Source organism: Orcinus orca, chromosome 11 (genome assembly GCF_937001465.1).
Source record: "Orcinus orca chromosome 11, mOrcOrc1.1, whole genome shotgun sequence".
Lineage (NCBI taxonomy): Eukaryota > Metazoa > Chordata > Mammalia > Artiodactyla > Delphinidae > Orcinus > Orcinus orca.
In genome coordinates this window covers 62,679,821-62,693,979 of record NC_064569.1, presented here as the reverse complement: position 1 = coordinate 62,693,979, position 14,159 = coordinate 62,679,821, and the positions used below count along the sequence as shown (strand labels likewise).

Here is a 14,159-nt window from a genome sequence, read left to right as displayed (position 1 = left end):
AATTTTGCTGGTCACAGAGGTCTATAGATGAATAAAACACTATCCCTCCCCTAAGCAATTCTCTGTATTCTTCCAGCTACTACTGTAGCTCATAGCAGTGAATGGATATTCCACCTTGCCTTATAAGAATAATGAATACTGAGAGATTGCTTTAACCTACAGGGAGCCTAGCTTATTCTTATCTGATTAAATATGCTTTTGAATCATAATTTAGCTTTTTGTTAATATTCTTTTTATTTGTACAAAATAAATATTGAAAGGGATGTTTACATGGGTCAGATAATCTACTAAGAAATATATAAAATATGTAATACAAATATTTAATACTAAAAAATGTGTAATACATAATATGTATAATCCTTATAACAGCCCTACAAGGTATGTATTGATATTATACAAATAATTCTTACAAATAATAATTTTATAAATAATTTTAAAAAATTCTACATAACTTGTCCGAAATCATCCAGCCTGGACCTGAACGGATTTCAAAGCCTGTGCTCTTAACTAGCACACCTGCAGGTTCCTGTAGGGATCTGAACAAACTTTAAATTCTAATAAAAAAATCAAGCTACTTTTTGGGGGCTATAAGAAAATAAGGCCAATTATCATATAAGTACTTATAATGCACTAGTGTTTACTTACTTTCCACGTAGAAATCTCATTATGATATGAATTTCTATACGACTGTTATAGCACTGATTAATGCTTGATTACAAGTCTTATTTTTAAGCATGAAAGACTAAACCAAAAAGAGATTTTATAACAATGCATAGAATAAAAAAAAAATTGAGCTTGGAGTTAAGAGATCTCAGTATAAATGTTGACACTGGAGAACTATATAATTCTGGTCATGTCATTTACCTTAAATTTCATCTACCATAAATACCTCCCTCTTCCCTCCTCTTTTTCTTTTTCTTCTGAGAAATGGAGAAAAAAATGGATAAATGATTAAATTAGATATTTATGTAAAAGAGGCAACGTTGATACTGTTAACATACTAGATATTGTCAAATAAATGAAATGTCCAAAGGAAATATTTTATTAATAAATCCTTTCATAATATTCAGGAATTGGAGACCATTAAATTCCATTAAATATTCATAGATCTAAAACTACAATGCTTTCACTTTTAAATGTTTTTTCCAACAGTATCAAAAATGCATGATAAACAGTAGGTAATTAAGCCAATTGGTATAGAATACTTGTCTTACCCATTTTTCAGAAGAAGTTGTTTACATTAAAAAGTTAATAAAGAAAGAGATAGGAAAAGAGGTTAAATTCTTCATTAAATATTTGTGTGAGTTAGGTTTTTTTAAAAGAAAATAAGTGTGCCTAAAACAATATAATAGATTTGTGAAGTTTATATTAACAATGCCAATAGTATAGACAAACGTAGATAACTTCACTGTGATTGCCTGTTTCCTCTACTGCACCGTTGATACAGTCCATGAAAGCAAAGACCACACCAGTAATGCATAGTTCTACATTACACACAAAGCACCTTCTGTGTGACAGGCACTAAACTAAGTTTTTGAAATACATTAACTCAGTCCTTCCAACAACTGCATAAAATTTTCATTATTACCCTCAATTTGCACATGAAGAAACTGAAGCACAAAGAGGTAAAAGAACTTGGCCAAAGTTACACAACTTGTAAGTGACAAGTCTGAGAACTGAACTTAGCTTGGGATTCTAAGTTAATTCTGTCAATCACTATGATTTTTCAAATGTACAAGAAGTTCAATGGCTTATCAGTTATAACATTATTCCTTGACTCTAGAAACACAAAAAATAGTGAATGTCAAATTCATGCCTTTAATAGAATTGTCAAGTAAACTTTATTTCTCGATTACCTAGATTCAACTGGAAACTAAGAACATCTCCAAACAAGATGCATTTTCTCAAGTTCAGTGAATTGTGTATGTGCCCGTGCATTTCACACAGTGACCTTACTGTTTTGCAGATTTCTGTCCAACAATATATGCCTCCATTTTTCTACTATTTCCAGAAATATTAATCAATGCTACTCAGTTCCTACAATCTCTAGGACTTGAATCTAGGCATAACATCTGTTAATATTTACTGAGTGGCTATTCTGTGTAAGACTCCCCAAGACACCTTACAATATAGTCAGAGGAAAGAAATCAGACTCACAGAAGATGAATGGCATATATTAAACGTTAAACGAGTAGGAGGTGGGAAAGAAAATGGTAGAGATCAGAAGTGCACAAAGGGCTGTACAACATTAAATAAGATCAAGACAGATGAGCTAAGGGAGATATGCAGGCATTCAAGGCAGGAGTAATATAGAATTTTTATATGAAACTATGTGAAAATTTATTCTATTTATTTACATTTTAAAAATATGTACATACGGGGCTTCCCTGGTGGCGCAGTGGTTGAGAATCTGCCTGCTAATGCAGGGGACACGGGTTCGAGCCCTGGTCTGGGAGGATCCCACATGCCGCGGAGCAACTAGGCTCGTGAGCCACAACTACTGAGCCTGCGCGTCTGGAGCCTGTGCTCCGCAACAAGAGAGGCCGCGATAATGAGAGGCCCGCGCACCGCAATGAAGAGTCGCCCCCGCTTGCCACAACTAGGGAAAGCCCTCGCACAGAAACGAAGACCCAACACAGCAAAAATAAATAAAATAAATTATAAAAAAAAAAAGTACATACGTATATTGGGACACAGAGCTAGAAATAAAGTACCCCCAAAATGAAATCATAGTCTGCTGTAGTATTGTTAAGAGGAACATAATGGCCTCATATTGAATTTATCTTCACTTTCTTACACTGATCTCAAAAGTTATTTGCAATATTTCTTATTCTATAATGAAAATAATATTAATAATTATTACAAATATAATAATGCCTACTGGCATTTTGCTGAAGATTCTTTAACTATATTATCTCACATTAGTGTTCAGAACAGCCTGATGAGATGGGAAGGGCTCCTATTTTTTTGTGTGTGTGACAATTTCATAATCACTTTGCCTATTTTTTTGGAAGGGCTCCTATTTCTAATTCACACTTGTGGAAACCCAAGCTTTGAGGGTCTAAACAACTCATTCAGTGGTGCACAGCTAGTGAGGAATGTGTGGTGTGGCTAGGATTTGATCCCACATGTGTGATTCTAGAGCCCAAGCTCTATAATTATCTTAGAATGTCTGACATTTTAAGTGGTTAACATAACGGTCTCAGACTTTAATGTGTGCTTAAGTCACTGGGGATCCTACTGAATGTACATCACATTGTGCTTCAGCAGATCTGCAGGAGGCCCCAAGATTCTGCATTTCTAACAACCTTCCACATGATACCAACGCTGCTGGTCACAGACCATGTTTGGCTTTAAAGAGTTATTTCTTATGACAGTGTTCAAATCGGCTAAATTCATTAAATGTTCCATAGCTGTGCAGCATTAATATTCTTCGTTCTGTGGGATTCTGGAAGCTCTGTCAGTTCTGCATTCCCCCCGGATGCTTGGCAATCTGTGGTGAGAGATCACTAAAAACAAAAGAGGTTTTCCTAATGTCCTTTATTTCATCATTTTCACCACATACTTAGTGTATATCTTCTGTGTTTCTGCAACTAGGTTAAGAAGCCAGGGGACTCCTACCCCTGTATGCCTGGGAGCTTTGGTGAGGATGAGAGAAGAGGGCAGAAAAGGACCAGTCAGGATGCTCTGTAAGTGTGCTGACATTAGCTAGATAGACTGCTACCGCAGTTCAAGTACAGAGGAAATTCAACATCATCACACCCAAAAATGAGACAGGAGGGACTCCAAATTATGACATCGACATCCAGCCTACAGTAACGGTCACAGCAAAAGCTATAAAATCGTTCTCAGATAAGTACACACATAGAAGACACTTCTCTGAACTCAACTCTCAATCTGTGCCCAGCTCCTCTCTATAATCAGCAATGAGGTGCTTCAGGTTTCATGAAGAGTGAAAATCTTAAGTCACTGTGCATCAGGAGAGCATCAGAATAATGAGTGTCTCTCTGGACACCTCACAAGAAAGGGTGCAGAACAACAGCTGCTGAAATGGCAGCCTCTGCAGCTCTGACAGAGCGGGGGTCGGCACAATCTGTGCGATTTACATATTCAATAGTAAGTAGCCTGGTCTCAACGGATGCATTGCTGAGTGTTGTTAACTCAGCTTCTGACTATAAATGAACTGTTAGCTGGGTATGGCGGAAAAGCACAGGTATCTAACGCACATATTTAAGGGCATTCCTGCAACAAACTTGTATCTTGCATTTGCAGGGCCTCTCTGCCTATAGCTGGTTCCTTGTCTCTAGCCTCCAAAGAGAAAGTTTCTTCCACTCCCTCTCCTTTTCCTCCCCTTCTTCTTCCACCTCGCATCCACCACCACCAATTCCATTGCAACCAAATAATATTATTTATCAACTGCTTACTTTTCCCAAGTACTTTGATACATGGTATCACATTTAGAGCTTCTACCCATATGCCTCTTATTTAAACTCATAATAATCTATAATATACATATTATTTCTCTTATTATAAATGAGAAAACTGAAGCTTAGAGAAAGTAACTTGCTCCAAATCATGCATAGAGTAAAATTTAGAAAAGACAAAACCAAAATTGGAACCCAGGTTTATGTGGCTACAAAATTTGGAGGCTTTTGACTCTCCCTTCTTTCCATATGTTTGCTTGCCCACCCAAAAATTCTGCCGGTTCGGTTCTCCAGAAAGTCACATGTTTGTCACAACAGTGAAGGCAACTGGGTAACTCCCCAAAATTTGGGTTCCTTCTTCCTCAATGAGCAGAATATAAATGGGGAGAACAAGATACTCACTATTCAGTTACCTATATACTATCTCCTGGGGCATCCTACTGGCACCATCCTTTTGAGTTGATGTAAGAATAGATTTTAATTCCTGCTTAGAAAACATCTAAATTCAGAGAGTTAATTTTTAGTTATTTCATATGCAAAAAAAAATAACTTTGATGACCTGGGAAAAATGCCAATCTAGTTCTAAAATTAATACACGGAGGTAAATGTGGCAGTCACAACAGGCATATGGGAAGTTTAGATAAAGACGATTCTCCATGGAAATTTGGCAGGTTCGCTTCCGAGCTCACTGCTACGTTGCCAATGGCGCTACTAGCCTGAGAAAGGACCAGGGAACATCCTCAGTTGTTTATTTCTTCTTCCTCACTGAGTAGTATACTGTTTGGATGGAAGCAAACCAGCTTTCAGTTCACAAAGTAACAACACAGAAAGGAGCAACAACAATAAAAATGACAATGGCACCACTCTTTTGAAAGTATTCACTGTACAGCAGGCATTGTGCTCAGTGATATGTATGGTCCCTGCTAATTACAGAACGACTTCAGCATCACAGATCATTACGGAAGGAAGGAAATGACTGATCAATGTGGTGACAGCAATTAGCTTGGTAAATAACTAACTTAAGACTCTCATTTTACAATAATATACCAAAATGCAGTGAACGTTTCGAAAGTTAAAAAAAATAGCATTCAAATTTGTTTTCAGTTGTTTTGTTACCAACTGGCCCCTTGTTTACCTCACCACACTGTCTCCCATAAATGATGGCTTGCGAAATGCCTCAATCATCAATTTTATGCTGAACAGAAACATGGAATGCTATTACAGGGATTGTAGGGGCACTGTCCATTCTGCACATGCATATATTGTACCATTAGTAACGTGAGAGTGCCACTTTGTGGACTATTGAAAAATTTAGGGAAGCTTTAACTCACCAGCCAGATTTTTTTAAAGTATGTAATTTATGTACAGGCATATAAAATACATGTACACCTCAATATGTAAGCATGTATACGTAAGTAAACAACATATATGCCCAAGTCTATTTAGTCATATCACTTGACCTATGTACTTAATTGTTACCTCATAAACATCCTCAAGATTAACTTGAAATTATGTCATTATAGGTTTATATAATTATTAAGGAAATAAAGCAAAAAGTCATGGTGGAACACATAATGAAATCACCCGTAAACAGATATAATGAGTAAAACGTATTTGCATTGCATTGAAAAGGAAATAAAACAGTTCAGTTCTGTGGTCTTAAGAGTAATTTCAGAGTAATTAAAAAAGTACTTAAGAACTAGATAATTATGTTTTAGCTGTCAAAACTCCACGACTAATGCAACATTCACATTAAACCTATAGTTTTAAAAAGTTCAATTTCAATTTTGCTAAATTCTCCATATCAATCATACTAAATCTATGTTGAGTGTAAATGAAAGAAAACACTTTCACACCAGAAGCTACTTCATTAGAACCCAGGAGAACAGAAAGGAAATCTCCTCTTCCACAGATGTACAGGTACCATGTAAGAATCACACGGGAGAAACAATAAAGAGATGGGAGCATGCCCTCTGGTACTGTGGCATGTTTCTTAGCAACAGAGAAAAACATCTCTCTGCTAAAGAACTCTGCCAAGTAATAAGTGGTTACAGATCATAATTCAGAAAGTGAATTCCAAATAGAGCTAGGGACATTTACATTCCTGATAGTACTGAACTGTTAAGCCTTTTTCATATTTATCATGTCGATTTTACAAAACAAGAATTATTTCTGAAGATAATTTGCTTCAGGCATATAAAATGTGTGCCCAAATGAACCGGGGCTTTTTTTTTTCCACAAGATCCCTGATTTCCACTGAAAAGATATTTGATTTTTCTTTAAAGCATACATCTGTCTAGAGTAATCTCATAGGGTGCATGGGCAAACTGATAAACGCCAGTGTCAGAACGTATTATTCATTGTCAGTCTCTGCATGTCAGGTCACCAAGGGAAGAAACTTGGACTCCCCAAAGAAATGCTTTTCTACAAACAATATACTATCTTCACTTCACCATTTGTTCTGAGAAATTTGTTCCTACATTCCATTTCAACAGAATGGTGGGGTGGCATTGCTTTCTATTTTAACATTTCTATTTCAGCCTTCTCTGCAAGTGATAATCTATGGCCATGTTCACCGATATTTTAATCCATTTGGTGAAATGAGCACACTATTTTTTGGATTACTATTAAAATGGTATTAGAGGTATCTTTTGAAGTGCAGTTTGTGATTCTCTTCTGATTTCCCTTTATTAGATAAGCCACACAATTCATAAATAAGCTATTTTTACCATTCCATACATGTGAGAAGCTACTGTGCTTTCAACAGTATGTTTTTTAATAAGGAAGTGAAATTGTTTTAATTGTGAATAAACCTTTACTATCTATTACAAATTCTAGAGATTCCCCAATTGATTCACATAACTCAACATTTAAGACTTCTTAAAGAAAGCAGAAAGTACATTTTCACTTAGAAGCATTCAGGGAGCACATTACAGATAGTGTGATTATTTCTTTTGAGTAAAAATATCTTAATTTATTTATTATTTTTTTTGCGGTACGCGGGCCTCTCACTGTTGTGGCCTCTCCCGTTGCAAAGCACAGGCTCCGGACGCGCAGGCTCAGCGGCCATGGCTCAGGGGCCCAGCCGCTCCGCGGCATGTGGGATCTTCCCAGACCGGGGCACGAACCCGTGTCCCCTGCATCGGCAGGAGGACTCTCAACCACTGCGCCACCAGGGGAGCCCATATCTTAATTTATTAAATTTAACTGTTATACTTTCTAATAACTAAAAAGGAATGGCAATTAGAATACTCAAGTTAGTAATTTCTGAATTCTGTTATTATAATACTGTAACCTTTGAAAATTCTTGTTTAATTTTCACCTTATTTAGCCATGCCTAGGATATGTATGAACTATATTGTGACAGAGATCAACCTGTCATCAGATGGAATCTTATTTTTTTATATGCTATGTTAACATGAAAAATCTCCATGTCAAAGGTTAAATAAAACATTCTTATCCAAAAAGATGTACCATTCAAATAGTCTAAAGAATAAATTATAAACTGTTTCATATGTGATGTTTATATTTGTTTTGTTTGCTCTATAATTTAAGCTAATATTTTGGAAATATAAAATAGCATGACACAATGATTAATTTAGAGATGATACTGGATATACTGATATGAAGCTGTGATTCCACATTAATAGAAAATGCCATATAGCATGCAAAACAAATTCTAGAAGGCTGTATTATATAATGCAATTTATGCTTTAATTATGATTGACAGTTTACAGACATTTAATGCCTACATTTGATATATAATATTATAAATATTTGTGAATGTGAGATCATACACTTTAAATGTTTTGGAATTTTACTTTGTTGGAATTAAAAGTAATGGCTAATTCACCATGAAAACTTTTGCTCTTGATACCGACCTAAGGAAATCTGCTTACGGTCAAAAACCTCGTAATGTGTGTTATCTGTCTCCACCTTGTGGTTATTATAAATATTGCTACTTTCTAATTTTGCACTACTTCTTAGACATACATAAGAGAGGCTGAATGGCTATGGAAAGATATGAATACTTGGCTACCTCTGGATTTTTACTTTTAGACACCAGAAATACAAAAATTATTTCACATGATCAAAAAATACATTATGATATCAAAACGTTGGGTCATCTAAAGCATTTCTAGGTTTCTTTGCCAATGTTATTAGTCATTTTTTGCAAAACTCTTATACAACTGTAGTCTCATGTAGCTAAAATCAGACACTTGAGCAGTCCACTCAGCATATCTTAATGTCTAAACATGTTTATTTTCCCTTAGTATTTCATAGCATATATAGGCCTTTGTATGATGCTTTCTAGGAAAGTCACAAAATGAGGGAGATGTTTTTCTGATAAGAAATTCTTGTCCCCTTTCTCTCCAGGAGAAGCGTAAGTCTTCAGTAACATTTCTTAGGTTCTCCAATCAAAGGTTTTATTCTTTATTTTAAAGAGAAAATCCTAACTTCCAAACACATACTATTTTCTTCTTCTTCCATTCAATTCAAGAACTGGGGATATTACAGGGATCAAGATACACTGCTTTGCTTACAGGGATTTACAGTCTGTCCAATTTTGTTTTAATGGGTAGGAAATTTTCATGAAAGTGTATAATTCATAGATCACTCCTGTCAATTCATGTCTGAGTAAGAGAAGTCTAATCAGATAATCCATATTAAACAATTGGAAATGATCTAATCTGAGCCAAAAGGTTTCTACCTGGTTCAATTAGTCAAACCAAATTTGCCAGCTGTTCTACTAAGTGTATTTGTCACTTTGGAATTTCATGTCTTGTTGCATGGAGAGTTAAATACTACACAGAGAAGTTAAAGTTTTATTGATTAGAAAATACTACCTCAAAATCCCGCAACATGCCCTAGTCCCTCACAGGGTCACACTGCTCCCAACAGCAGAGGTTCTTGATTTTCTCATGGTTTAGATGTAAATTACACATCCTACCGTTCGGATGCAAGCTCCACAGGGATATGCATCAAGCCAGCACCTCTTTAAATATGCACTGTGCACATTGGAGAGAACTGTGTATCATACAGTAGTTAATATATAATCTGCCTTTAACACACACTTCCACTGTGTCCTTTCTTCCTGATCGTGTGATTGGATATTTCTATCATACACTCGTTCAAGAAAATAAAACAAACATGAATAATTTGTCTCTTATAGGAAAAACTAAGGTCATAATATTTATCTGTCCTGCTGCTCTCAAAGACTAAGTACCCTTCATAATTATGTCTTAAATTTTGATGCTCCAACCTTAACTTCCTCAAACATGTATGGCATTTAATGTTAACTAAAACCAAGGATTTGAAAACACTTCATATAGGTTTATGGTTTCAAGATAAGTGCTCATAAAACATGAGAAAACAAAAGAAAATGCTATTTACATGCATCCAGGAGGAACTTTTTTTGAGAAACAGATTTTATACTTGGGGATAATCACTAACCACTTTAATATAAATGACTATATTTCCTTAAAGTGTTCTTCAGATTGGAAAGGTCCTGAAAAAAGCTGGAATTCAGGAGGAGGCACTTAGACAATGTAAGAAAGTCCACTGATAACATTTCCATTCCAAATGCTGTAACACTGCTTAAATACTAGATTTAGCATGTAATTTATTAGGCCCATATGTTACACTTGTGCCTTAATGATGTAATGGGCGAACACTTACCTTTTTCATTGCCATTTGCATAATTTGGAGGCTTGTTTTTATCAATGCTGTTAAAGCTCTGACTTCTCCTATTTAAATTGGAGGCTCCCTGGACCTTGCTGCTGCTGCCTGCAGCTGGTACCCTAGAGGGACCTGGAAGTCTGAAATAGTACAAGAAAAATTACATCATTATTGTACATTATAAAAACATAGGGAACAGGAGGTTCTGAGCAGGGAAGAGTTAATGGGAAAATCATAATTTATGACATTCAGCAGAAAATGTTGGTTTAAGCGACAAATAGCTAAACACAAGGTTTGAAAATCTTCAGAAAAATCTTGGTTCATATGATATAATTTGCCTCCAAAGTATACTAATAATGCAGGACAATTAGAAATAAAGTAATTTTAACTAAAAAGTCATGCCTATATGTACCTGATGAATAAAACTTTGATTTAAAGGTACTCTAACAATTACATGAAAAGCAACGGAAATAATAATACTTAACTAGAATCTATTATATTCTCAGGGTATTAACCAGCTGCCTGCAGTTGTTGTTAAGTTGTTCTTTTCAATATACGGGACATTTGTTTTTATCTTAGGTGGCTGTATCTTAGATGAACTTGTACATTAATAAAAAGAAGAATAAAGTTACATACAAATTGCAAATAGCAAATGCTTACTGAATATCTAAGCTAGTTAATTACTCAAAAACATGGTGTGGAGACCAAGGTCATGAGTTTGTTCATATTTGACTGATCTGTCTCACATAAAAACTTTCACTCTCTTGCCAAAAGTAAGCACCTAGACTCTAGCTGGTTATCTCACAAGTGTGGCCAACTGATCACACAGGCCATGCGACAAGGATGCAGGTCTCAGAAGAAGAAAATCTAGAAGAAAATCTATGCTAGTAGAATGACAATTTAAAACACACCTACAGTGATAGTAGCTTTAGCTACTCGTTGTGTATGAAGGACAAGACATGAGGAAATGTAGGTAGACTGTATTAGAATTAGGGGAAGTTTGATAGGAGGTAATCATCTGCAGTTATTTTATTTGAACTATAATTAAACATCAGTTTGGATCATTTATTTCACTGTTTAAACAGTTTCCATATTAAAATTTCAGGTATCAATTATTTCAAGAACTGTGCGTAAAATACGCAATTACTATATTTTATTTTATACTAATACTAATGTATATTGTGTATGTATAGTAAACTCAGTCCGCATAAATGAAAAACTAGAAATCAAGAATTAATATTGGCATCTTAAGACATATTTAAAAACATGATATTAAGGGTTGCCAGCATCTTTGCTAGTGTTTGCTGCCACCATGTGAATGTCACTGTGTACTGCTCTAATAAGTTCTATTTTAAAAGAAAAATAACAAAAACAATCCATAACTTGTAAATGTAGCAAATAATTTTTTCTTGTTATACAAAATGTTTAAAATAAAAGAATGTTTATATCTAGTATATTGGTACCCAACATTTCACAATCAGTTGCTACAATATTCAAATTTTAACTCACCTTATTATACTACTTGATACATTATTTCCATAGATTATCAGGAAATCAAACTCTTAAATGTATACTATAAATATTTTATAATAGTAACAGGTACTGCGAAATGGAATGAACATCAGGAAAACACACACGCCAGCTTAAGACCAGAAATGTTGATATCTTGGAATAGTTAATAGTTTCAAAATGTTGACTGTATTTTGGAGTTTAAATACATATGGCTAATAAATAGTTCCTTCAGCTATTTTGCTAATTAGAGGTTGTGTCATGCACAAGATTAGAATCTTTTCCAAATGACTCCAGCATTTAACTTTTACTCAAATGGATCTACAGGGTTTGTAAGTCTAGCACAATAACCACAGACACCAGGAATTTTGAGTACCAGTGATTGCACTATGTAGAAGGAACTCAACTAATTAATTTGGCCAAATGTCCCATCGTAATAAATCTGAGACTAGTCCTGTAGACACAGCCATAGGCTTAGAAAGTTCATTCCAAACTCACATTTATAAACAAATTTTGTCACAAAATTTGCCCTGCTTGCAATGAAACTTGACCTGTTTCTAGAAAGCAATTAAAATGCATTTTGATCTTGACTGTGACCCATGAAGCCAAGTGACATTTAGTTCTCAGAAGAACAAATTAAAACAAATTAAAAAATCCATTTGCTCTTCTCATTACCCTAATTTGACAGTCAGCCAGAGCTCAAGATCATTCATCAAAGTAATAAAAAGAGAAATGAGAATGAAGCCAAAAAAAGAAATGTTCTATTAAATCAAAGAAGTACTTAAAATATATTTTATATTCATTAAGTCTTAGAAGTAATAATAAAAAATGCTTACTGAACATGGCAGGTCACTGTTCTTTGCGCATCCTAGTTTATATCATTTCTTTTGATTTTTAATTAAATACCCTTTTAATTTGCCTTTCCAGAATCAGTTTAATTACTATGGAAATGAACATAACTTAGGAAACCAAGGCAAGGGGAAAAGCACATAACCTCAAGTCAAGGCATCATAAGTAGTTCTTGTGGTCAAATACTGCACAATATGATTAATTATTAGAGTAGTGACTAGTAAACCACCACTGAGATACTTCCCCAGTGAGTGAGATGGCACATATAATCACATAATAATCAGGGGGGCAAAACACATTTGCTGTGGCTTCACTTAGCTGTACCATCATGCCTCCAGTAACCTAACATTAAAAAAAGTCACTTTCCACACATTTTTCTGTACCAGTATTTTCCAAACAGTATAGAATGCACGGTCATTTATTATAATAGACTGCCTTTAAAATACATATGATATAAAGAAGCAAAAATTTAAATGATTAAAGATAAAAGAATGGTTCAGGCTGAGCTGGTGCTAACTTCCCCACAAAAATCTGCCAATGTTGTTCACTTCTGCTTCCAAATGTGCAATAATTAATGCATACCCATTTCAAAAAGCAATTACAATCTTGTTTTACTTCCAGATTTGTGGCCTGGAAAGAATGGGGTCTTCAAAGCAATTTTTCCCCTTGACTTTCTCTAAGCCTAGAACCTAGACTTCAGCCCAGTCATAGCACTATGTATAACTAAACTGAATTAGAAGAACCCAAGACCCATTTCATAATCTAACACAAACATGCTCACCCCCAAGAAGGCGTATGGAAATCTACTTGGAAGAATTCGGTACTCTAAGCTTTTCATCCAGAAGTATGTCAGTTTTTGAAAAAAGTTAGAATGATAGGACAAAATATCACTGGGCATTTACTTTATTATCACTAACAAGCAATAAATTAGAGATATTAACTGACCTAGTAGGCTTTTTTTGACTGGTTGCAATTCCACTGTGATTAGACTGAGTTGCATATCTGGCTGCCAGACTGTATGAGGAGAAACAGAGAAATTGAATTAAAGAGATTCTTTGAACATGGAAAGAAAGTACAAACTTACAAGAAAACTATGAGTTAATGAAATGCAATTAGAACATGTACAAACATGTATAAAGAATAAATTAGAAAATTATGATAATGTAACACATATACCATGACCTTTGATTATGAACATATTATGAAATAAATAATGCTGTGGACCCCTTAATAAGTGTGTCATCAATGAATTTTAAAAAATGGTTGTGTGACAATATTAATATTTTTAAAGTAATATTATTCCATCTTAGAAAAAAATTCAACCTTTGTAAATGACAGTGAAAACTTCAGGAAAGCTAAAGTTTGACTTAACACCATAGCAAGATCTCTTTCTCAAAAAGATTCAAATGGAAAAAAGAGTATGAAATGAGAGTCATTATTTTCTTTTATAAACTCTTCTAGTCTGCTGTTTTAACCTAAATACTATTTTGAAAGCCAAAAGATTAAAATATCTGGTTTCTGTGTAGTAAGTTATTGTTGATCTCTAGTCCTGGATAGAATATTTTATGGAAGTGATTAATACAAGATGTTTTTCTAGAGAAAGATCTATGCAAAAAATTGAGATTAAAATGGAGTCAAATTCTTCAAAAACGGACTGAACAACTGCTGATGACAATTTCTGGGCATTCTTGAATTACA

General features: G+C 34.7%; 1 protein-coding gene across 2 annotated transcripts in view; it reads right to left on the bottom strand.

Moving 5' to 3' along the window:
* NAV3 (neuron navigator 3) overlaps positions 1-14,159 on the bottom strand; it is an 835,897-nt gene that overhangs the window by 183,832 nt on the left and 637,906 nt on the right. For both annotated transcript variants that reach the window (XM_033431322.2, XM_049694975.1), the window contains 2 exons: positions 13,407-13,475; positions 10,104-10,243 (listed from right to left, as the gene is read on the bottom strand). In XM_033431322.2, the coding sequence (XP_033287213.1) occupies positions 10,104-10,243; positions 13,407-13,475 (209 nt within the window). The remainder of the gene's footprint in view (positions 1-10,103; positions 10,244-13,406; positions 13,476-14,159) is intronic.